The following is a 23,899-nucleotide window of genomic DNA, read 5'->3' on the forward strand; positions in this document are numbered from 1 at the left end:
GAGTTAAGAGCCACAATAATGAAAGCCCTACATTAATATAGTGGATGTTTTCAAATAGTATAATATAAGGTTACTACAGGTGTAAGTAAACAGATGAGGCTGCTATCAAAACACAAAAATAAGGTTGAAATATCAAAGTACTGGTTCCCATCAGAGAGTTTCTGATCGGGTTATTCACAATATCATTACCTTGATCTGAGTAGCTGAGTGCACCAGATATGTTCAATGGATATATACAACCTGTTGTCTAGCTTGCTTGTGCATCCTCATGTTCTGGTGATATCCAAGTAGTTTAAAAAGGCAGTATAGAACTGTAGTGTGTGCGTCAAGGTGTGATGGCAAGAGCGGTAAAGAGTTCAGCAGTGAAATAATTGAAGTGCAAACGTTCGGAAAAAGGCTCCCTGTACTGGCAACGCTGCTTCAAGTAGGTGTTATCTACTTAGTTTACATTAAAAAAAAATATCTTACTGCCATCTATGCAGATCTAATCTAGCCACAGAAAAGAAAACTACTATCATTTGCTTCATGCAGAACAAGCTCTCCAGTGAGGCTCTGCTTCCAGAATTTTATTGTCAGTGGTTAGGTGCAAAACAGAAACAGATACCTGATTTTCACATAACAGAGCTTGCAGGATTGCAGAAAAATAAAACTTGATTTGACTTGATTTTATATGCAAGACATTGAAGGAGAGTATAACACTAATTAAGCAGATGTCAAATTTCTGCAGTAACCTTTCTGACCATAACCATACCTTAAAAAACAATTAATCTTAATAAGCTCCAGGCCCACAGTTAGGACTGTGTGAATATTTCCACTACAAACACTGGTTTTCAAGTGTGTCAGTTTCATTATAAAAATGTTTTCTGAGGTGATCCTTTGCATCAAAGCTTTTACCGGAGAGATTAATACAACATTTAAAAAATAAAATTGGTTTGGTCATTTTCAAGTTATTAAATTATAAACTAAATATATGTTTTACTAATACCAATTTGTACTTGTGAACCCTAAAAACATCTTGTATAAAGAAACTTCAAATACCAAGATCACATTATGGGCTACTAGACTATACAGCATATGGGCTACCAAGAAGTACAACCTTTCACTGTCTACTAGGCATACCAACACATGCTTTAAGAATGGACGACTAAACACGTGCTCTTCAGCCAGCCATGACAACTGTTTTGTTTTAAGCTGTAACATTTTTTTTTGGAGGGCTTTAATACCAACAAAAGAAAAGAAACAGAAGTTTACGATTGTTGCACGAACAAGAGCAGCTTTAGAGTGGATCCTTGAATCTAGGCCTAGCGTTCAAAAGGGGCCAGAATGTAGATCAAGGACTAGTCTGTCCAGGAAGCACCAGACTGGGCTGCCTGGGTAGGAGGGAAGGTGAACGAACCCTTTCGGGCTGAGGGAAAAAAAGTCATGGGGGAGATCCCCCAAAATTACACTGAATCCTGATCTCGTTTTGTCTTAATCCATGATCAAGCAAAAGCAACGTAGTTCATGCTGACACACTTTTCTTCAATTACCCTAGAGTGATTTGGTATTGCAGAGGTCCCCAGCCAGTGTTGCAACATCTAGGCACAAATGTACCCGAAGACTTCAGTCAGTTTCTTTGCCTTTGTTGGTCTGTTATTTGAAAGCAGCTTTTTCAAATGTCAGTTGTATGAAGCCACAATAATTTAGCAGCAGCTTGTTTCCTTTTCTAATAAAACAAATATGTAGGTTTCTATTTTAACTCAATGCAGCTTTAGAACTACTGATATTAAATGTGCTTAATGCTACTTAGGCGTGTTATTTTGCCATTTTCTGTTTGCCACTGATCAGATAAGTCTCCTGCACCTGGCTCACTTTAGCAGAGTCCTGTACAGATCACCGCTCTCATTATTGAACAATGTTTCTGTTAGGCTAAGTGAGCCAGCGCCTCCAATCAAGTAACGAAGTAACATGGTACCTCTGGGGCAACTCAAACCAGTGAGTTAGATGCCACTACTGGAAGGGTTTGGGAAGGAAAGAGGTACAATATCTGTGTGAATAGTTTACCTGTTGTTGAGAATTGTAGTCAAAGAGTCCCACAGTTGCAGCTCCTGAGTCCACAGGTACTTGAGTGCCCGAGTAATCAAACTGAAGAGGCTCCATGCCAACATGTTCCATGGGGTCCAGGGGAACACTCTGGGATTCCATGTTGGAGAAATCCTCCACAGGCTTGGCACCATTAGTGCTAGTCAGCTGGGCTAAACCCTCGGATCCGTTCTGGTTTGGACCCAGGAGATCCACTTCGTTAGCAGAGTTCTGGCAGTTCCCAGGTGTACGGCTACACAAAAAGAAAAAGTTAAATGTCACTAAAATGTATCTGCTCAAAAAGATAAACTGGCAACATCTTATTGGCAATGTTAATGTCATATCGTTTAGCATCACTAACAGCCAACCTTGGTGCCAACCGGAATTACTGGCAGATACTGTTCAACTCAAATGCTCTAGAAAGAAACAGCTAGATGTGGTCAAGTTAAGCATACAATCCAAGTATGCTACCAACATATTTCTTCTGAAACGGTTTCTCTCCTACAGATAGTGAAAGCAATGAGGTCATATTAATATTTATTTTATCTAAAGGTCTGTACAGATGAAGACATCTGACTGCAATGAATTAAGCCATTAAAAAAAATAAAAAACAAACATTCTCCAATGTTTCGGATGCTTTCCTAGATGCTTACCCTTCCTTTTAACAATGCTGTCATTTTTGCATTTGGCAAACAGCGTGCATTTCAATTCAAACAGAACTGAAATTAGCATGGTTGTATTTAAATAATTTTATATAGAACCATTGATACTCAAGTATCTTAGTACATGTTAATCATATAATTTAATGAATGATATTTGTTAGCTAATCGCACTTACTGCACAGCCATCAAAATATAGCCCATAAACAATTGTCAGTAACAGAAAAATTTTAAAAAACCATCCCCACATTTAAACTCCAGGACACTTTAAATAGGCCACATTTGGGAAACAAAACCTGAGACCTCTTTACCAAGCAACTAATTTGCCACATTATGGGAATTTAGAATGTAAATTTAATTAACCCTGACACTAAGTTTAATCAAGATTCAGAAATGGGGAAGTGAAAAAGAGAAAATGGTTGTTCAAAGCCTGTATAATATTACAGACATTTGTCTACCATTTCCTATCATTTCTACAGGAAGCCCTTTTCTCTCACCCTCCACAATAATAAAAACATCTTCCTTCAGATTAGGATCTCAAACACAAGCATTACAATTCTGCAAAGAAGTGAAAGTGGCCATTCTATTTTCAGCGTAATGCAAAAAGACAACTGCATAGAGAGAGAAAAACAAAAGCAAATGTTGGCTTTGATTCTGGACTCCAATGTGGTTCCTTTAGAGTGCCAAAGCAACACAAGCAGCCCACCAGAACACCATCAAGTGCAGGCCTGGCCAAATGGCCCTGTCATGCTCTTTGAGGGTTGTGCAGGAGCACTGTGAAATCTGACTATTCTGGGCTGCCAAACAGCTCTAGAGAGAGACGCTGCAGGGTGCATAAAATAGAGCAGATCGAGAGTCATGCCAAACCCCAGACCAAACTAGAATCCTGGAGGTATAAATCCTCATGTGCTATGCCATCTAAGCATAACACAGACCCTGGCCCACTCAATTATCAGTTTTTAGATCATCTGAGCTATTAACACCACAAGGCTATTTTATAAATAGGTGCTGTACACCACAGAAGTGAAATACTGACCAGGAGAACTGGAGATAGGCTCTGTAGAGCCTCTCAAACTGTAACCACTCTAGCTGGATGCTGATCAAATCAGATTTGGAAAAGGTTTGTAATAATTCACTGGGTAGCAAAAAAAGCAAAAGGAGCTGAGACTGGTTGAAAATCTTTTGGACAAGACTGCTCTCCTGTGATGACACATCACCACTCAAAGACAGAGAGCTAACACAGGAATTGGAGATTCCCCACACTATTAGAATAGTTTCCTGGCAGATCCAATCAGTGGACACATTTGCTAACACCTGTAGAGAAGTGGGTTCATGAAAGGCCCACTGATAATCTGAAGTGTTCTCCTGCCCCATTTATAAAAAGCAATTTTCTGTGAAATGTGTATGCAATTCCACTCCTGTTTTAAGATGCTGATGCTGATATTCAATTTATAATTCATAAATGTTTGACCTACTGTGACGAAGTGGGACGTTCTTAATGTTTCCTCTGAATACTGTAGGGGTGCCTCAGTTTCCCCTATGCATTTCTTAAGTCTCTAGGTGGTGGGATAAGGGGGTGTGATTATGCCGAGCAAAGGGCCAGTGTGCATAAATGGCTGACACTCTGTCTCCTGGCAACTAATGGCCTGGGCCCTTCCCCCTTGCAAGGTGATAGCTAAAGGTGTTGGAGAACAAAGGAATCAGGTGACCTCCTGGCCCGGGAAAAGGACAGAGTAGAGGAGATGGGGCTGGAGGGTGAGTCAGTTTGAGGCTGGCTGGGGACATGTAGTGAGGGGCAGACTTGGTTGTCTATCTACCTGCCCCCCAAAATGGACCCAGCTGAGGGGTCCTGTTCTCTGTACCAACAAGCTCTGTTTTAGACCGTGTTCCTGTCATCTAATAAACCTCTGTTTTACTGGCTGGCTAAGAGTCACATCTGACTGTGAAGTGGGAGTGCAGGACCCTCTGGCTTCCCCAGTACCCCGCCTGGACGGACTTGCTGTGGGAAGCACACGGAGGGGCAGAGGGTGCTGAATGCTCCAAGGTCAGACCCAGGAAGGTAGAAGGCGTGTGAGCTGCTTGCCCTGAAGACAGTCTGCTCACAGAGAGGAGACTTCACCAGAGTCCTGCCTGGCTTCGAAGGGAGCAGTTCCAGAGCATCGCCCGGGAACTCCGTGACACCTACAAATAAGCTTCTCCTCATTTTGCTCACTTTGTGACTTGCATTTGTAGTTATAAGGAATCCAAGAAAAGGAGATCCCTAATCCACCACCTGACTTACGTCAATGAACCCTCCTTCCTGAACACTTCATTTAAAAAAAAAAAAGGGGGGGGGGTTATTTTGGTGCCAACGTAAACAATTTCAGTTGTTCTCCCTTCGGAAGTCAACTGTCAGTATTTCTCTTCCTATGGTTGGTTTCTAGGTCAGGAGAAGCCAGTCATGACAACAGTTCTATAAACTGATAGAATTAGAATTTTTTCAAAAGGTGTCTCCTCTTTGCAGAGCTGCTAGCTAACAGAGCCAACAAGTTAATGTTGCTGCTCTACAAATCACCCCTTAAAACGTTCCTAAAGCTCCTCTCATAATATTCAAATTGCATTATGCAAGGACTGGATTGAAACGTGGAACGGTTCAGAGTACTCTTAAGGCCAACGGTATACGATCAATTGTTAAAATGGATGCATTTCTCACAGCATCTAATTTTTTATTTTATTCTATAGCAGTTTCCATTGTTTTTGACAGAGAACATGGCATAGTAAGTAGGTGATTATACAGCAACAATCCAGCAGCAAGCACACAGTTTAACAGCCCTGATTCCAGGAGATTCTGATTTCATAACTACAAATATAATATTTAAAAAGTTAGACTATAGCCCACAAGCAAGGACAATATTGAGGGACAGTCTCCCCCAGGGAAGTAGCTGACGTTTTCATGCCGTTGCATGAAATATTTAAAAACAAATATATAGTATGGAACCAGCCCTGCACAGGTCAATGGACAGACTAAAACTAATAGGTGTTCTCCATCTCTAACTTCTGTGATGATTCCCTCTGCACATGAAAAGATGCCCTGTCATCTCTCTCAAGTCTTTTTGGTATTGCCACCACAGGACTTATTATTGGATCAGGACTCCATTGTGCTAGGTGCTGTACAGGCAGAACAAAAAGACAGTGCTCTTGCAGGATTTCCAACAAAATTAAATGCAACACAAACTAATTCACAGGTAACAAAGCTTATACCTGAAATCTTTGACATCTGCATCAATCCCATTTTGTACAGGCAAACCATTGGTCTTATCCATCACATCTCCCTCCTCCTTTAGATCTCCTAGTTTATCTCCATCAAATGTGCCCTTATTTTTCTTATCACCTTTATCATTTTCATCATTCTCTGCATCCCTTGGACCCTGGAAAAAATATAACATTTTAATGTATTCATTTTGAGATCAAGTTTACTTTTCTCCCCGGGGATTTTTACCTTAATAAATTACAAAGTTAAAGGGACATGTCATCTTAAAAAGTCATTTTTACTTGTAACAATAATAGGTAACATTTAACATTATCATAACTGCAAGCAGTTAGGGAATGAGTATTTTTTTCTTTCCAAGTCTACTTTGTGTATTTTATAAGATTATATACAATCAATTTAACAGTTTCCTCTATGTAGTAAGTCAGTGCCCTATTTTGTTAACACTTTAAACATTTACTTTAATGGGTAACATTTTCAAGAGCCTTCACATTCTATTTTCAAAAGTGACTTTAGGCATTTAGCAGTTTAAGTCACACTGACTTTCAATAAGACTTAGGCTTTTAAAAACCTAAAGTCACTTTTGAAAAATGGGACGCATGCCTTTGAAAATTTTGCCCAATGGGACTACTGACATAAGTAAAATTATTCTGATGCTTATAAATTTATTTGGGCATAAGCTTTCGTGGGCTAAAACCCACTTCATCAGATGCAAGTGGGTTTTAGTCCACGAAAGCTTATGCCCAAATAAATGTTAGTCTCTAATGTGCCACAAGGATTCCTCATTGTTTTTGCTGATACAAACTAACACGGCTACCACTCTGAAATCTGTCTCACGCTTGTGTGTTTGCAATGGGCCATACTTCAGTTTCACATATTTGTGTGTGAGGAAGGGAGCGATGTCTTCAAGCAGCACACAGAGAAAATATTTTCCACTAAAGAAAGCTGCATTCATTGACAGTCTACTACTACAAATGAGGGAAAAGTAGTTCATGCGTGACAAGAAGTGCCTGAACCCTATGAAAACTATAATAAGTTTCCATTCTGTCTTACTACAGATTATCTATTGGGAGAACTTTGTTTCATATTTGAACTAGACATTTTGTGTTTAGAAAGTAAAGTTCTTCTGATGCCACCATTTAGTAAAACAGCATTTTTACTAATTAGCATCACCAGTAAAACCAGTAAAATGCCAGTTCAGTTATGGATATAAATTGGGCCCAATCCTCTAACCTTTACTCACCCAAACAGGACCGTCAAACAAGCCTATCGGTTTCAGGACTGAACCTCATTCTCAACTTCATTTCACAGTTTAAATATGGCAACAACAGATCGTTATTCTGCACATTAATAATAGTGCCTTGAGCTTATTGGCATATGCAGTGTTGTTGTAGCAGGGTCAGTGCTGGGATATTAGAGAGAAGGTGGGTGGGTAATATCCTTTATTGAACCAACTTCTGTTGGCGAGAGAGACAAGTGCTCACTAACAGAAGTTGGTCCAGTAAAGGACATTTGCATCTGTCTTCACAGCTGAGGATGTGAGGGAGATTCCCAAACCTGAGCCCTTCTTTTTAGGTGACAAATCTGAGGAACTTTCTCAGATTGAGGTGTCATTAGAGGACATTTGAAACAAATTGATAAACTAAACAGTAATAAGTCACCAGGACCAGATGGTATTCACCAAGAGTTCTGAAGGAACTCAAATGTGAAATTGCAGAAACAGGTGTAAATAGTGAGGTGGCAAAATTTGCAGATGATATAAATAACTCAAAATAGTTAAGTCCCAGGCAGAATGCAAAGAGCTATAAAGGGATCTCCCAAAACTGGGTGAAGAGGCAACAAAATGGCAAATGAAATTCAGTGTTGATAAATGCAAAATAATGCACATTGGAAAACATAATCCCAACTATACATGTAAAATGATGAGGGTCTAAATTAGCTGTTACCACTCAAGAAAGAGATCTTGGAGTCACTGTGGATAGTTCTCTGAAAACATCCACTCAATGTGCAGTGGTAGTCAAAAAAGTGACCAGAATGTTAGGAATCCTTAAGAAAGGGATAGATAATAAGACAGAAAAAATCATATTGCCTCTATATAAATCCATGGTACACCGACATCTTGAATACTGCGCGCAGATCTGGTTGCCGCATCTCAAAAAAGATATCTTGGAATTGGAAAAGGTTCAGAAAAGGGCAACAAAAATGATGAGGGGTACGGAACGGCTGCCATATGAGGAGAGATTAATAAGACTGGGACTTTTCAGCTTGGAAAAGAGACGACTAAGGGGTGATATGACTGAGGTCCGTAAAATCCTGACTAGTGTGGAGAAAGCAGATAAGGAAGAGTTATTTACTCCTTCTCATAACACAAGAACAAGGGGTTAGCAAATGAAATTAATAAGCAGCAGGTTTAAAACAAACAAAAGGAAGTATTTTTTCACACAACGCACAGTCGGTCTGTGGAACTCTTTGCCAGAGGATGTTATGAAGGCCAAGACTATAAACAGGGTTAAAAAAAAGAACTAGATAAGTTCATGGAGGATAGGTCCATCAATGGCTATTAAGCAGGATGGGTAGGGATGGTGTCTCTAGCCTCTGTTTGCCAGAAGCTGGGAACGAGCGACGGGATGAATCACTTGATCTTTATCTGTTAGGTTCACTCCCTCTGGGGCACCTGGCTTTGGCCACTGTCGGAAGACAGGATACTGGGCTAGATGAACCTTTGGTCTGACCCAGTGTGGCCACACTTACGTTCTTATTACCTTCGCCACCTTATCTTTTAATCATATTGGGGCAGTTTTCCTTTAAAGACAGAATGTAATTTACTATGGTGTAGCAGTTATGAATTTGGAATTATAAGGACATGTATAAAAAAACCCGTTTTCATCATAAAACACCACTTAGACTATTCTCCAACATTAGATTAGTTAACAGTTTCCCTGCTTCCTTTAAATTTTTCAGATTTCTCAACACTTATCAGCATCCAAGCCCTACTTCTTTCTTATTCACTGCCAGGGCTCAACAAATTTACCAGGCACCTACTAATTAGGTACTGACAAAGAAGAAACTTATAAAGTTTGTGGATGATACCAAGCCGGGGGGGGGGGGGGGGTCGCAAGTGCTTTGGAGGATAGGAATTAAAATTCAAAATTATCTGGACAAACTGGAGAAATGATCTGAAGTAAATAGGATAAATTTCAATAAAGAAATATAAAGTACTCTGCTTAGGAAGGAACAATCAGTTGCACACATACAAAATAGGAAAAAACTGTCTAGGAAGGAGTACTGCAGAAAGGGATCTGGGGATCAAAATGGATCACAAGCTAAATGAGAGTCAACAGTGCAACACTGGTGCAAAAAAAGCAAACATCATTCTGGGATGTATTAGCAGGAGTGTTGTAAGCAAGACAGTAGAAGTAATTCTTCCGCTCCATTCGACGCTGATACAGACTCAACTGGAGTCTTGTGTCCCATTCTGGGCACCATATTTCAGGAAAGATGAGGACAAATTGGAGAAAGTCCAGAAAAGAGCAACAAAAATGACCTATGAGAGTAGTTTGAAAAAAATGGGTTTGTTTAGTCTGGAGAAGGGAAGGAGTGAGGGGGGACATGTAACAGTTTTCAAGTACATAAAAGGTTGTTACAAAAAGGAGGGAGAACAATTGTTCTAGTTAACCACTGAGGATAGGACAAGAAACAACAGGCTTTATTTGCAGCAAGGGAAGTTTAGGTTGGACAGGAGGAAAATCTTCCTGTCAGGATGGTTAAGCACTGGAATAAACTGCCTAGAGAGGATGTGGAATCTCCATCATTGTCTAAGCTGCTTTCAAAAACCTCCGAACACCTGCCAGCCATGGTCTAGATAATACTTAGTCCTGTTGTGAGTGCAGAGGACTGGACTAGAAGACCTCTGAAGGTCCCTTCCAGTCCTATGATTCTAAGGCCTTGGCTACACTTACCAGCTAGTTCGACGGCTGGAAATCGAAGTTCTGGGTTCGACTTATCGCGTCTAGTCTGGACGCGATAAGTCGAACCCGGAAGTGCTTGCCGTCGACTGCGGTACTCCAGCTCGGCGAGAGGAGTACCGCGGAGTCGACGGGGGAGCCTGCCTGCCGCGTGTGGACCAAGGTAAGTTCGAACTAAGGTACTTCGACTTCAGCTACGTTATTCACGTAGCTGAAGTTGCGTACCTTAGTTCGAATTGGGGCGGGTAGTGTAGACCAAGCCTAAGGAATGAGGTTCTCCAGAAGGGTGCAGAAGTTATGTTCTGATGGGAAACTCAGAACAACTAGTAGAAGGAGTGAGTACAACACCCGATATGATAGATGAGGCATCTATGCTCCACCATACCCCTCCTATATCAACCCAGCTAGTAGATGTCTGGGAGTTTTAGAGCTATCCCCTCTTGGCAGTTTGAGGTTGTAATATTTCTTCCTACTGCAGTGCGATGGGACTTGATTATACCCGTCTCCCTCCATACGAGCGAGAGGGGGGCTAGTTAACAGGTAGTATGAGCTCTGCTACCTTCTTTGCCAGAAGCACATAGTGAGGAGCAGCACACTGGTCACAGAAAAGAGAACAGTCCTTGAGTAAATTCCCACTATGTAATGTGCCATTTGTTAATGTGCAGTGATTTTTGCAACACTTTTGAAAACTGAGAACAAACTCATAGCAAAGCATGCTTTAAAGAGTATTCAAGAACACCAGCATTTAGCCAAGAATTTTTGCACATCATATTTCCAGCCAGGAGTCTAGTGTCTCAAGATGGCAGGTGTGTTCACCAACAGGATCAGAGACTGCTGGCCACCTCACTCCAGCTGTATTTCCTTCTCCTTTATCCCATCACTTAAGCATGAACAACAACTAAGCTGGTGGCTTACCCTTTTTGACATGGTGGTAGATACAACCATAACACCCACAAGAGGTAGAATATCAGTCTTTAGGAAGGAAGTAAAAAACAGCAACAAATGGAGGGGGGAAAAAAATCACGGAAACCCAAATTTCAGAATCAGGCACACTTACAAATCCTCCTTTTCTGAGACAGGAATCCCCAGGAGATGAGCTCAACACATATTCTACCATGCTAACTCCAAGTCCTCCGCTCTCTGACCGTGGCGACAGCACCGAGTTGACATCACTATTCACATGAAAGCCTTGACCAGGTCTTCTCTGAACCATTATTGGTTGGGAAACAGAATGATCTACAACAAACCCACACACGTACATTTAAGATTCATTAGTAGTAGTATTACCTTACCATGTAGCGGCCCTAGTCACAGACCATGGCCCCATTGTGATAGGCACTGTACAAACACAGAACAGAAACACACACCGCCCAAAGGGGCTTCCAATCCAATTATAAAGATGAGTAAGCAACTAGAAAAGCTTTGTAGAGTGTCTTAATTATAAAGATAATTTACAAACAAAGCCGCTGCCGTTTTGAGAGTTAGGTGATGTCCACAAGGGTGGAAGAGACTGGCTTTCTTTCTTATCAGCGACTACTGACATCTTTGACGAAGAGCAGTTTTTTTTTTTTTTTTGTTTGTTTGTTTTTTTAACAGAAAGCCTTAAATTTTCTAAATTCTCATGTAGAGGGGAAACTGTCTTAAACTGCATTAAATGAGGCCATGGCTAGGAAATATCACAGAAAAACATCTACTCCTCAAGGACCTGATCCTGAAAGTACTCAGGACCTTCAACCACCATTGGCTTCTAAAGGATTTAGGGGTGCTTAGCGCCTTGCACTACTTGACAGCCCCAAACACTGACAGAGGCTGAAAAGGTAACATTTCTAAAAACTCTTTTCCCAATATCTTTTTCATATATCCATAAAAAAGATATTCAAATGAAAGATGGTTAAGGCTGCAAAGTCCAGCACTCAAGTTAGAAATGCCAGAACTAAATTGGTCCATACAGTCTTAATTTTGCCTCTTTGTGTGCAAGAATTGATACAGCCTAATTACATGATGTCATACTCCCCGCCCCCCAACTGATTAATTCCCTCCCAGGTTCTAGACCCAGCTCTGCCAGAAATGACTATGCGCAACCTCTCAGACCCTCAGTTATCTCATCTCTACAAGGGAGAGGGAAAAGGACAACTACTACTTGCCTGCCTCCTAGGTAGGGGTATGAATACAGAATGACTGAGGCGTAGACAGGAAGATTAACACTAGCCAATGAAAGAGGCAAGACTAGGGGTAACATCTGCACAAATGCTTAAATTACTTCAGAGCCTAAGTTTCATTAAAAGTCGATAGGATATTGCAGCCTACATCCTTATTTTCAAAAGTGACCTTGTCTACACTACACAATTAAGTCGACCTATGTTAGGTTGACTTACGGCCACCGCAGTAATTACTGCGTTTTTTCATGTCCACACAGCCCTCCTTCTGCCAGTGGTGCATGTCCTCACCAGGAGCGCTTGCACCAACTTAAGGGGCAGTGTTGGGGGCTGAGTGCCCAGGCTCTCAGCTCAGTGCAGAGCTCCCAGCTGGAAGGGCGCAGAGCTGACAGGCGATGTAAGTAACAGTGTCTATATACAGACACTGCATCAGTCTAACTACATCAATCTAGAGCGCTACGCCTCTCCTGCAGGTGGAGTTACTAGGTCGGTGTGGTGTGGTGTAGTGGGGGGGACTTACATCGGTGGGAGCAATGCTGTAGTGTTGACGCTTACAGAATTAGAGGTTGACATAAGCTGCCTTATATCGACCTAACCCTGTAGTGTAGACCTGGCCTTAGGCACTTTCGAAAACTTTATCCTAGAGCTTGTGGCATGGAAACTTTCAGCCCAAACCACTAAAGTTCATTAAAAGTTACAAACGAAAATAAAGAATTTATAATTGATTGTTAGGCAGCCATAATAATTGCAACTGTTCCACCTATATTATACATGTACACAACACGTATGATTTAGTAGACTAAATATCTGAGAGACGATTGCTAAAGTTTTCTTTTAAACTATCACATGGTGCACACAACCAAAGCGGTAAGCAATGGTTTAAGAATGCTTCCCACAATACGGATTAGAACAGGAGTTGCCAAACTTTTTACTAAGGCAACGCACCAACTGTACTGTCTTTTTTTGGGGGGGAGGGGGGAGTTTGAGACCCACCATTACATATATGCATTGTAATCCTAATCCTGACCCAGTGCAGAGGGAATACCCTGTAGCGGGGTGGGAGGAGAGGGAGGAGGAGAGTCAGGTGAGGTGGAGAGCAAGCCCAACTCACACTCACTCCACCGTGGTGGCTTCTGGCCCACAGGGCTCAGCTCAACTCCCTGCTCCGGGCATTGCAACCTGGCGCACAAGGTCACAGTGTCATTCAGGTTTGGCCCGGCCACCCCTCCATCACATCAGAAGGGCCAAACCTGAGTGGCTGTGTGATCCCATGGACTAGGCTGTAACGTCCAGAGTGCAGAACTGATGGGTTAATCTGGCCCTGATGACAGATCTAAAACATTCCTGCAACATATTGGTGAGTTGGGACCCACCGTTTGGTGAAAACTGAAACAGAATGTGGATTTTTCTTACAATCAGAATTATTTAAAACCTTTCTATTTCTACTGATCCTTTGGTGATTTTTTCGGCTTTTTGTTAACTCCAGTTTTACACAGGACTGGTATGAATAGCTATAATCAGAAACAACCAGGTTTTTGACACATTTGGTAGCTGTGAAATTCAGAATTAGCCAGCTTGCTAAGGAAGTTACCTGATGTTCCCCAAGCACTGTCTCTCCACTGATCTCCCAGAAATATCCCTTTTGGTCCATCTTTGCTTGAATCATCAGTTTCCCAAAACTTTTTACCTGGCAACAGCTGCTGCAAATAAAAAGGAACAAACATGTTTTATGTTAGCATAAAAGTGCAAGTGTAAACAATAAAGATTTTCCTTGTGGAACAAAAAAATCAGTCATGTTAAAACAAGCTGATAGACACTTTACAATCAGAGTGCTTGTGCTTTCCCAAGGTGAAAGTGATGAAGCGATTGTGACAGCCTGTGGAAACATAAAGTAACTCAGAAAAATTGGAGAGATCCTATATGCATCAGCTCTTTATGCCTCCCCCCCCCCACACACACACACGCATTCACAAATTTCTATGAATGAGAGCCCATTTCTAACAAATGTTAGTAGGAAAGAGATGTTCTCATCAGAAGAGCCTGTTTTAATGAATCAGAATTGCATCTGAATTGTATATAGTTACCTGTAGAATCTTCACTCCAATGCAGGGGACTGGGAATTTTCATCTCTCAAATGCAAATATTGTGGGTCTGATCCCATAAGGTGCCCAGCACCCTCAACTCCCAGTGCATTCCATGGGTACAGCTAAGGGTACTTAATGCTTTGGAGAATATTTGTAAACAGTGATGAGAGTGAACAGTTCTAAGCCACTGCTTCTGCACAGTTTATGTTATTCTGAAAAAGTGCTTAACTTTTCTTTTCATTCAGGGGCGGCAGGACAGAAAACCACACTCAGTTTAAATCAATTCCAGGAAAGTGGAGTGACAGCAAAAAGGACAAACTTCACAAACATATACCTGGCATAACAGATGCTTTTTTTAAATAGCAGTTCATACAGCAAACATCTGCCTTATGGCAACTACATATGGCAAGAGGAATTTCAAGTGCTGCTTAAGTGCCTTAGACTGTAACAGTACAATCTTTACATTAAATACTCGGTTTCAATGGGAGTGGTGTAATTCAGAGAGAGAAAGAGTAGCACATTCATAGCAAGGAGGACAACAAATAAGCCTATCTGCTGAATTCTGGACAGAATGGAAGGAGCTGGAAGATTAACAAACACTCTCATTTAGATTACCGCACAGTATGAATCAAAATCTTAGCAAGACTAGTCAAAGCGTCCTATATATATATATATTAGAAATGCTGAGCAGCTCAAGTCTATATAATTTAGCAGAAGGCTTGTGTTAACTCAGGGTGTTACAGGATAATAGAGCCAATATTCACTCCAAGACGAAGAGATACATTTGATGAAGCAGGCTTAAATATGCATAAGCAGCTTTTAAATCTATGTTTGGGGGGGAGGAGGAGGAAGCAGATACATACTAAACAAAAGTTGTGTATTTGTAACCTGAAGTTTTGTCTGATTCAGATACACATTGTAAAACAACCTCTCTGCAACAAAGGATACCTGAAGGGGAGGGATAGCTCAGTGGTTTGAGCATTGGCCTACTAAACCCAGGGTTGAGAGTTCAATCCTTGAGGGGGCCATTTAGGGATCTGGAGATTGGTCCTGCTTTGAGCAGGGGGTTGGACTAGATGACCTCCTGAGGTCCCTTCCAACTCTGATATTCTATGATTCTAAGGTACATGGATTTGGATATCAAGAGTAATAGGTTGCGCAAAGGACAGCAAAACATAAGTCCATGAAAGCTTATGCTCTAATAAATTTGTTAGTCTCTAAGGTGCCACAAGTACTCCTGTTCTTTTTGTGGATACAGACTAACACGGCTGCTACTCTGAAACCTATAATAAAACTGCTACCTCACCTATGAAAAGCAGAATTCCCTCTACTGCACCACTTAAAAAAGTTACAAAAGGTAGGTTATATTCAGATACATAATCAATGATGCTGTGCAATATCGAACACCAAACAATACCACTGTCTTGGTGCCATGGCAAGCCTATTCTAGAAGCTACACTGAGAAGCAACTGAATGAAAGAGACCATTACAGGATCTGCAACCACAAAAGAATAATTTCTTAAAGTAAGAGAACAGAACAGATGGAAGGGCGCTGCCCAAAACTGAACCCTTTACTAGGGGAAAGACTGCACAAGTAGCAAGCACAGAACAAATTTAAATAAACTAATGAACACAAAGAAAATTAGCAGCACTGATGTCTATAACCACAAGTCTCAATCTATAGACTTCAATGGGGAAAACTAAGGGGGCAGCAGGAATTATTGTACATGATTCCCTTCCCACCTACCACTACCATTGAACAAATGCTCCAAAGAGGTGGTGCGGAGAGGGGAGGAAACGGAAGCCCTATGATGCCGGAGGTGGAAAATACATGAAATAGATCACACATGCAAATCAGAGGATATAAAAAAAAAGACATCATGGCCAGTAATGGTCATGAACTAACTTGCAAGGAGCCTCAAGGTCCAAAATATGAAGTGTCAAGTTCTAGGATGATGTGCACCAATTGGCGGCAATGCCAGATGGCATGCAGTTCTCTGGGTCCCAGCCCTCTTACAGGAAGATTAGTCTACCACACAGGAACCCAGACAAAACCTCAATTTCTCTCTCTTGGGTAATGACAGGCCATGCATCAGAATGGCACCTGAACGGGATATAAACATAGATAAATCTAGGAAGCTGACACTACTCAATAGTATTGCATTTCCTTTTTTACTGAAGGCACGCACTTCGGTAAGTTCCGCCCCAGCCCACTACCTCCTCAGGCAGTCAAAGCCTTCCTTTTTCACACTGTCTTGCCACAAACAAATACAGCTATGTATGAAGTCATGCTTCTGAATTTGTAAGAACAAGATAAGCATGCACACACCTTTCCACGTGTAAGCATAAGAGAGTATATCCCACAGTTCTTGAAACACTTACCACTTCAGTCATTACTAGATATTAAAAACCCTGCAGTATCTGCACTACTTTTTAAAACAGGTTATCTATCTCTATCAATAGCGAAATAAAGATACATTTGAAATGCTTTGTAGGACTGTATGTACTATGAAGTCAGACTCTGAAAGGCTCCTTTTAGCACAAGCTGAGGAGGATTTCCTTTCCTAGATTCAAAACCACGATGGTATAACACTATCGGATATTAGCTTTCTGCACCAGAAGTTTGAAAGTCCCAGCTCTCAAGAAGCATACTTTTAATTGAATTCTCCATCAGTTCAATGAATGACACCCCACTCACTTCAATAGGGTTTAAATCTTGCATGCCATTGTCTGGCCAAGACCATTTACCCATTTAATAATCTCCTCTGAATCTTCCAATTTACTCTCGTCCATTTTCAGATGCAAGGCATTCCCCCTTCCCAAAAATGTAATGATCTCTAAATTAGTATTCTATTTGGTGGCACTAGCCCCCTTTTTCATCTCCTTCCTTTAAATACAATGCAACTGTAGAGGGCAGATAAACCTTACTCTGTTTGGACCCTTAGCTCCATGGAAAGAAAATATCCTAGTTTTCCATTTCTGGTCCTTTATACTCTGGCTTAACCCCTAATACAACCAGTGGCTATTACAGTTAGTAAGCAGCAAGGGAAATGTCTATCCAAGAAAAGAAGTAGGGGGACAATATCAAAGTTTAATAAAAAAAAACAAAAAAACCACAAGTTTGTGTGTGAATCTAGGTCTCATAAAGGTGCTGGATTGACAACCTTAAAGACTAGTCTTATTTATTACACTACAGATGAGGAACAAGAAGCAAAAGTATGAGCATACCCCATACTGCCCTCCAACATGCTCCAAAACTAATCCGGAGAGATCAACTCTAGGGAGGAGAAGACAGTTCAATCTCCATGGCCCATGCAAGCAGTCATCTTTCTGCTAAGAGAGTCAAGCAACCGGGTCATTTGTGGAGGTGGCTTTTGTTAAATGGATCATTTGTCCTCTGGAACTGGACTGAGCCTAAGTCATTTCAGACAGACCACAAGAAGCAGGATGGTAGCAACTTTTGATCACTATAGTATACCAACCAGCAACCTAGAGGCAAAACGGTTCTTTATCCATTTTTAAAATGGGGGGAGGGATAGCTCAGTGGTTTGAGCATTGGCCTGCTAAACCCAGGGTTGTGAGTTCAATCCTTGAGGGGGCCACTTGGGGATCTGGGGCAAAATCAGTACTTGGTCCTGCTAGTGAAGGCAGGGGGCTGGACTCGATGACCTTTCAAGGTCCCTTCCAGTTCTAGGAGATAGGATATCTCCATTAATTTATTTATTTATTATTTATTTATCGAGACTGAATGGCTCTCTTACTGGGAACTAAATGTCTCAAGGGGTTTGTAATATACTAAAAGTAATTCTCTATGGAATTACTGGAATATTATTTGTATTGCGGTAATGCCCTGAGGCACCTAACACGGATCCCCTATAATGATACGTACTGTACACATCTTTAAAAAAAAATACACAAGTCCCCAGCCCCAAGAGTTCACAATCTAAATATAATTAGGCAACAGGCACAGAAACAAGAAGGGGGGGGGAGGGGGAGGATTAACAGAGCACAACTGGCAGCTGCTTCACCAACTTCTCTGTGCACAAGCAGTAGTCATTCCAGCACAGCTAAACATAATGTTAGGGAGGTGAAGCATTTACAAACAGGGCAAGATTTTCCAAGCCTTCCACTAGTGTTGAGTGTTAAAATATACATTAAGTATCTGCTAGCCACAAAGCTGAAGGAATTTATCGGCTGTCTCTCTCCTTCCGCTTCCACCACCATCTCAACTCATAAGAATTTCCAGGCCAGAAAAAGACCACTCTGAGAATCGGAATTTCTCACATGAAGTGAAACAGAGCTGCCAAATGAAAATTCAGCTGCAATGAGCCACTCATTTAATAGGATGATACCTGTAAATGTAATATGATGCAGTGTTCTGAATAAACCACATCCCTTATAAGGCCAAAGGAAGTGAAAGGAGGCAGAGCGTGCACGTGCACACGCATGAACTAAGGAGACAAAGGAGAATCACCAGGTTATGCGCTTTCAATAAAATACTCTTCGTTGGTTTAAATGAAACTGAACACCCTTCAGGAGCTTCCAACTGCCAGATTTTTTCACCATGGAGGTTACATAAAATGTAGTGTTTGGTTCAGCAAATTCTCTATTTATACCTTCAGCAAAATCTGCTTTAAAAAATAAGTTTAAAATACTGACTTAAGAGTCAGAGAAGCACCTTGTGTTTAAGAAAATTGCCAGATAGTTGTTGGATTCATATAATTTTTCAGGTCACTTTAAATACCAATACTCCTAAAAACTCTCTCATCCTCCAGAACAAATGGGACTGTAGCCTCAACAGCTGATTCCCCCCCCACACCCCCCCCCGCAGAGATAAGTATTGTAAATGACCAGGTTCAGCCTTTTTCCAATTTAAGAGGTCAGTGTCATTTTGTCTTTCTAATGGAATATAAATTAGATTTAGGATCAAAAATTAGATTCTTAATTTTAATGTTTGATAATTTGATCTTTCAACTGATCTTTTTAACGCTGTGGATTAATGTAAACCTCTAGTCTTTTTTTTTTTTAAATCAAATTTAATATATTTTGCAAACAACTTACAAATCCCAACTACAGCAAAACCATGCAATGACACAAGCAGAGGGGGAAATTTTTACACTATGAATCATTATGAGTTTAATTTTTCATATAAATACAATTGCATATAAACACGTTGGCATGCTTGTCCAGTTTAAGGTTAGGAGTACGGGAATACCCCTATGGAGTCCTAAACATCACGTTCCGAAACACCACAACAAGCGATCTTTAGTCACAGAATCATAGAAATGTAGGTCTGGAAAGGACTTTGATAAGTCATCTAGTCCAGTTCCCTGCTCTGAGGCAAAACGAAGTTATCTAGACCAGCTGTTCTCAAGCAGAGGTCCGCTGCCCCTTGGGGATTGCGAGCAGGTTTCAAGGAAGCCACCACACAGGGCAGGCATTAGACTGGCTAGGTCCCAGGGCAGAAAGCTGAAGCTCGAGCCTGTGGCGGCGGGTCTGAAACCGTGGTGTGGCTGAAAAACAGTTGTTGTGGCACAGGTGGGCCCTAGAGTTTTTAATACCATCTTGGGGGGAGCTTCAGAAATACAAGGGTTGAGAATCCCTGATCTGAACCATTCCTAAGATGTATTTGTCAAGCCTGTTCTTAAAAATCTCCAGCAACAGAGACTCTACAACTGCCCTGGGCAAGTTTTTCCTAATGTCTAAACTAAATCTCTCTGCTGCAATTTAAGCCCATTACTTCCTGTCCTGTCTTTAGTGGATAAGGAGAACAATTTATCGCCCTCCTCTTTATAACAACCTTTTATGTACTTGATTGAAGTTTATGTCCACACTCGGCCATCTCTTCTCCAATCTAAACACAATTTTTTCAATCTTTCCTCCTAGGTATATTTTGTAGCTCTTTAATAATTTTCGTTGCTCTTCTCTGAACTTTCTCCAATTTGTCCACATCCTTCCCGACGTGTGGTTCCCAGAACTGCATGCAAAACTTCAGTTGAGGCCCTATCAGTGCTGAGCAGCACGGAAGAATTACTTCTCGTGTCTTGCTTACAACACTCCTCTAATATAGCCCAGAATTATGTTCGCCTTTGTGTGTGTGGGGGGGGGGGGGGGGGGGGGAAGGGCAACAGTATTACATTGTTGACACACTGGGTAATGGGCCTACCCTGTCCTTGATCTTCCTCTTGCTTCTAATTTATTTGTAAAATGTTTTCTTTTCACCTTTTATGTCCCTAGCTAGTTTAATCTCATGATTTAATTTCATTTTTACCATTTAAATTAGAATACGTTTTTTCTTTTCAAAAATAAGCCTTTTTAGAATGACATCTGAATTTAATACAAAATCTGTTAAGGCCTAAAATTATAATCTCTTAAAACATTTAAATAAAAAATAAATATGCTGAATCCATGAGCCTGTATCAAAAATTTAATTATAGACTGTTTTTCAAGAAACAGAAAAAGAATCGGGGGGGGGGGGGAAATTTTTGGGGTCAAGGTTTTTAAAAAGGGCACAATAGGTCATATACTGGAATTAGGGGCTGGGGCCGGGGGGAGGGGGGGGGGGAGGGGGCCAAGAGTATCATCACGGACTTGGGATCTGGCCTTTGACTCCAGGAGACACCATCATGTACCTCATTAAGATCCACTGAGCCCACCTGGGTGATCTCATGCTCATGTATAGCTTCTCCCTATCTGAGCTGATTGGCTCAATTCTCAAACTGTGAATATTCATTCACAATTTTCTAACATACGAAAGAAGCACAGTTAGAAAGAGTCTAAAAATATTAAGCTATATATGTGCTTAAAATAAACATATATACTTAGTGTGCATCCTCCTAGGCAGTAAAGAGATATACCGAATCTAGTGTAAAGGTACTATTTAGTTGTAAATCAACATGTTTTAATGGTTATATCTACAAATGAGAATGCGTTTTGTTTAGAAAATAGCTGAAGTACAAACAGAAAAGTTGCTTAAAATCGATGGTTTAAAATCAATCCACCTTTTCTTGAAGAGCTTCCATCCTAAAGTGTTTTTTTTTTTTCCATATAATTTTGAAGTGAGCCACAAGCTAGGCCTGTACAAAATTCTGATACAAACATTTTCATTGACTATCACTTGAACAACCTTATCTCTGCCTTTGTAGTGTTATCTGCACAAAGTTGCCTAGTATTAGTAGAGCACACCAAACCACCAGAACACTGAAGAACAGTCCTGCCTTCACATGGAGATTACAGTATCTGGTTTTGTTCAACATGTGTAAAACCATAAGAACACAGCATTTAACAGTTTGATGGATGATGATAAACAAATCGTCCAGCCTCCAAGCTATCAAGAGCTGCTGTACCCAAACTTAAAAATGGCTTGCGAACAAACCCAGAAATTAGCAAGGTGTAAAATTAAGGAATAGGCTTCGACCATAAGAATTTTTTCATGCTTTCAATTGTGATAATGAATTCCCTCTTAAAGGAAAATCATCCATTTCTGATCAGTCCTGAAGTAGGAAAGTTCAGCAGGTAAGAAGCAAATCTGTGAACTGAAAATATTTAAAGATTTAAATTAAAACAGGCCTGAGTCAAGCATGGGAGCCAACCAACTTGCTAAAAAACACAACTTATACTCCTATTTATTCTTTCAGAGAATCAAAGGTCATTGCACAATTAGGCGAACACTGATAGTTGGGCACTGTTAAGGGGCAAATGCATTTCTTTTAACTTAGTTTTTAAAATGGCCACATGGAGCATTTAAAAACGCTAAAATGAAGTATAATTCCACACTTAAGAGGCATGGTGACGTAAGGATTCCCTTTGATTCGCGATTATAAACTGGACCAATTAAGTAACTGGCTGATTTAGATATTAAGCAAGTAGGCTCATACTGTGACACAAGATGGTGATGCCATTTGAGAGACTATAGCAGCAGTGCGAGAACTCCATGGAAAATCCCACAAATAGATACTCCATCCTTTTATCGTATCTTTATCGTTGATAAAAACTCATACATAGCATTGCAAATTTACTATTTTACAAACCTAGTAAGAGATCACCTGCCCTGAAGAGGTTGCAATCTACATAGCACGTTAGTGAGGGGAGCACAACGCACTTTACAAACTAGCCACACTTCTTATTTTCAAGGTGCTCAGCATCATGGTACCTAAGTGTGTGTGTGTGTGTGTGTGTGTGTGGGGTGGGGGGGAGGGGGGATGGTGGGTTTCCATTGTGCTCTCAGAAGATGGCTCTCCACAATGATGATCACTCCCACTAACCAAAGAACCCAAATCTCTAGCTTTCGGACAGTGTGCAGGGCTCATTCTTTCCACAGGTATGTGACCGAAGGGAAAGTGTTAAGGACGATAATTTTGTTCATGGGAGGGTGGTATGAGGAGGAGTGCCATTGGTTGCAGTAGGTGGGTTTTGAAGATGGGGAAGGTTACAATAGAGAAGAGCAGTGTGTTTTTAAAATATCCTGCACCTCTACCCCAATGAATCAGCAATGCATTTTATGAATTAAAAAACTATGTATTGTCAGGTTTTGTTGTTTGAAAAATTATGACAAGACATTAAACTCTCGTAATCTCATTACAATGTCTTGGTTTGTATACAGGGTTCAGAAAACTCCTCAAATGAATTAACACAAGGTGCTGATGTAGATTGCTACAAAATCCATATAGAGGGGAACAGGAATAGAGGCAGGAAGGAGAAGAGGCATTCAATGCCTTCTTTCCCAACAGAAGAAAAAGGGGCTCTCTCTTACTCATCCTCTCTCTGTGAATTTGCCAGTCTCAGTGTGCGAGCTCATTAACACTTGTTTGCATTTCCTGCAGACAACGTTCAAAACTCAGGAAATTACAATCTGAACGTTCCTGCTTTTCCTCACACAGATCCCAAGCATTACTTTTTCTTTTTTACTATTATTTGTTTAGATATTGTGTCAGTTTTCTCTCCTTCACATTCAACAGAAACACAACGCAAACTAACAGCATCAAGCTAGTGCAGTGTCTAAGAAAGAGAGACGTGCAGTTTGCTGCATAGCTCTAAAGTCTTTATATTAAAAACACATCTGTCTATAAAGTCAGTGCATGCAGCCCTGCGTTGATCTCAACTGACCCAATAAGGCTGACTCAAGGAGCGGAGGATGTGCACTAGCTTCATCAGGGGTATTGAAATACACCTCTACCCCGATATAACGCTGTCCTCGGGAGCCAAAAAATCTTACCGTGTTATAGGTAAACCTACATTATTTCAAACTTGCTTTGATCTGCCGGAGCGCACAGCCCTCCCCCCTCTCCTCCCCCAAGTGCTGCTTTACCGCGTTATATCCGAATTTGTGTTATATCGGTTAGAGGTGTACTTCTAAGAGCTGAGCTGGGAAACTGCTGCACCAAAGCCAGTGAATGAGGAAAGGAAGCACAAACATAGGAGAGGGAATCTTGTGTCCAGATCTAACTAGGTAAACAGGAGCAGTGATATCAAATATTAGTCTTTGCTTTGACTAGAGAGAGCAAATTGAAGTGACCCCCTCTCCCAAACCTCACACTTCAATATGTGGACTAGCTCAATGCCTGAACAGCGCACTGTGAAACTCCTGCAAACATCCTTACTCACATAAGATGTTGTAAGAGTACGAACTGTTATTTATAGAGATCTTAGCACTTGGGAAAAAAACAAACAAGAAAACCACCATTTGGAGGGTTAGGATGAAAACCACCAACCTCTGACAACCTATTTC

At 40.9% G+C, this 23,899-nt stretch overlaps 1 protein-coding gene across 8 annotated transcripts in view; it reads right to left on the bottom strand.

The window, feature by feature from the left end:
- Positions 1-23,899, bottom strand: part of PUM1 (pumilio RNA binding family member 1) — a 120,370-nt gene that overhangs the window by 59,480 nt on the left and 36,991 nt on the right. For 6 of the 8 annotated variants that reach the window (XM_034754332.1, XM_034754330.1, XM_034754331.1 and 3 more), the window contains exons 4-7: positions 13,680-13,788; positions 10,990-11,168; positions 5,961-6,127; positions 2,044-2,314 (exon numbers count right to left, since the gene is read on the bottom strand). In XM_034754332.1, coding sequence (XP_034610223.1) covers positions 2,044-2,314; positions 5,961-6,127; positions 10,990-11,168; positions 13,680-13,788 — 726 coding nt within the window. The remainder of the gene's footprint in view (positions 1-2,043; positions 2,315-5,960; positions 6,128-10,989; positions 11,169-13,679; positions 13,789-23,899) is intronic. The other 2 variants (XM_034754333.1, XM_034754327.1) reach the window with 1 other exon arrangement.

The sequence above is a fragment of the Trachemys scripta genome, chromosome 20, assembly GCF_013100865.1.
Source record: "Trachemys scripta elegans isolate TJP31775 chromosome 20, CAS_Tse_1.0, whole genome shotgun sequence".
In the NCBI taxonomy this organism is placed as follows: domain Eukaryota; kingdom Metazoa; phylum Chordata; order Testudines; family Emydidae; genus Trachemys; species Trachemys scripta.